Raw genomic sequence first — 1,897 nt, 5'->3', positions numbered from 1 at the left:
ATATTAACACTCACATAACAACCCCTCTCAAAACCTATACCAAGGCCAACCTAACCACTCTCATCCTTCCAATCTCAACTCACCATCACCTTCTGATGACAGACTCTTAAGGATGGAGAACTTACTAAAGGACATACGCAAAGAGATCCAAGATAGTAAAGCATTCCGAGAAGAAGTGCAATCCAATATGCAGAATCAAGATGCTGTCATCAAGAAACGTGAAACACAAATTGGGTACCTATTCAAGCAGATTCCCAACCATAACCTTTGAAGCGATACTAACTCAAACCAAAGGGAGAAGTGTCAAGCTATCACCCTCAGGAGTGGGAAGGAACTAAAGGAATCCTCCCAGAAACCACAAGAAGAGGGCTCAAATGAAAAAGAAACAAAGCAAGATGGAGCTCAAGCTTCCATTGCAAGTTCGCAAAAAGAAGAAGGAATGCTGAAGCTAGACGCCCCAAGAGTCCCATACCCTCAGCAGTTGAGGAAGAAGGGGGATGAGAACCAATTCTTGAGATTTTTGGAAATCTTCAAGAAAATACAAATCAACATACCCTTTGCTGAAGCAATAGAACAAATGCCACTATACGCCAAGTTTTTAAAGGAGCTAATGACTAAGAAGAGAAGCTGGAAGAACAACGAGACTGTGATACTAACCGAAGAATGTAGTGCTATCATTCAGCATAAACTGCCCCAGAAATTGAAAGATCCTGGGAGCTTCCAGATCCCTTGTATTATAGGGGAAATCACAGTAGAGAAGGCTTTATGTGACTTAGGAGCTAGCATCAACTTGATGTCAGTAGCTATGATGAGGAGGATGAAGATTGAGGAGGCTAAACCAACAAAAATTGCCTTACAACTGGCAGAACCATCGTTCAAGTTCCCTCATGGCGTAGTAGAAGATTTGCTGGTGAAAGTGGGAGATTTCATATTCCTGGCAGATTTTGTAGTGCTGGATATGCAAGAGGAAGCCAAGGCCTCCATCATCTTGGGAAGGCCGTTCTTAGCCACTGCTAGAGCTGTCATTGATGTCCAAAAGGGTGATCTCACCCTGAGATTACACAATGAAAAGATGACAATCAATGTGTTCAAGGCCATGAGTTACCCACCAGAACAATTGGGGGAATGTATGAGGTTGGACTCACTTGAAGAGGAAGTGCAAGAAAGTTTTGAAGAGGAAGAACCTGAAGAGTTAACAGAGGAGGAGTCAACATCTAGTGAAGAGGTTCCAACAACAGAGATTCGCATACAAGGTGCACAAAAGGAAGAGAATGAAAAGATAGAGGCACCCAAACTTGAACTCAAAGCACTGCCACCCACTCTCAAATATGCATACTTAGGAAAGAATGAAAGTTACCCAGTAATCATAAACTCATCCCTCAGCCAAGATCAAGAGGATGAACTACTCCAAGTATTGCAAAAGCATAAGGATGCCATTGGATGGACCCTCGCTGACCTGAAGGGAATCAGTTCAGCCATATGCATGCACAAGATACTGTTGGAAGATGATGCCAAACCATCCATTCAATCCCAAAGGAGGCTTAACCCAATCATGAAGGAAGTGGTACAGAAAGAAGTTATGAAATTATGGTAGGGAAAAATAATCTACCCGATCTCAGACAGCCCCGTGCATGTCGTGCCCAAAAAAGGAGGAATCACTGTAGTCCCCAATGAGAAGAACGAACTAATTCCTACCAGGACCATCACAGGATGGCGGATGTGCATAGACTACCGGAAACTCAATGAGGCTACACGAAAGGATCATTTCCCCCTCCCATTCATGGATCAGATGTTGGAAAGACTCGTAGGACACACATATTATTGTTTTCTCTACGGTTATTCAGGATACAACCAAATAGTGGTTGATCCCAGAGACCAAGAGAAAACCTCATTTACT

At 43.0% G+C, this 1,897-nt stretch overlaps 1 protein-coding gene across 1 annotated transcript; it reads left to right on the top strand.

The window, feature by feature from the left end:
• The first annotated feature begins 439 nt into the window (after positions 1 to 439).
• On the top strand, positions 440 to 1,594 carry LOC130980959 (uncharacterized). The gene has a single exon (XM_057904598.1). The coding sequence runs from the start codon at positions 440 to 442 to the stop codon at positions 1,592 to 1,594; it is 1,155 nt and encodes a 384-aa protein (XP_057760581.1).
• Positions 1,595 to 1,897: the final 303 nt, after the last annotated feature.

This window comes from Arachis stenosperma, chromosome 5 (assembly GCF_014773155.1).
Source record: "Arachis stenosperma cultivar V10309 chromosome 5, arast.V10309.gnm1.PFL2, whole genome shotgun sequence".
In the NCBI taxonomy this organism is placed as follows: domain Eukaryota; kingdom Viridiplantae; phylum Streptophyta; class Magnoliopsida; order Fabales; family Fabaceae; genus Arachis; species Arachis stenosperma.
The sequence above is the reverse complement of the archived record's forward strand: the minus strand, read 5'-3'. Positions and strand labels throughout refer to the sequence as shown.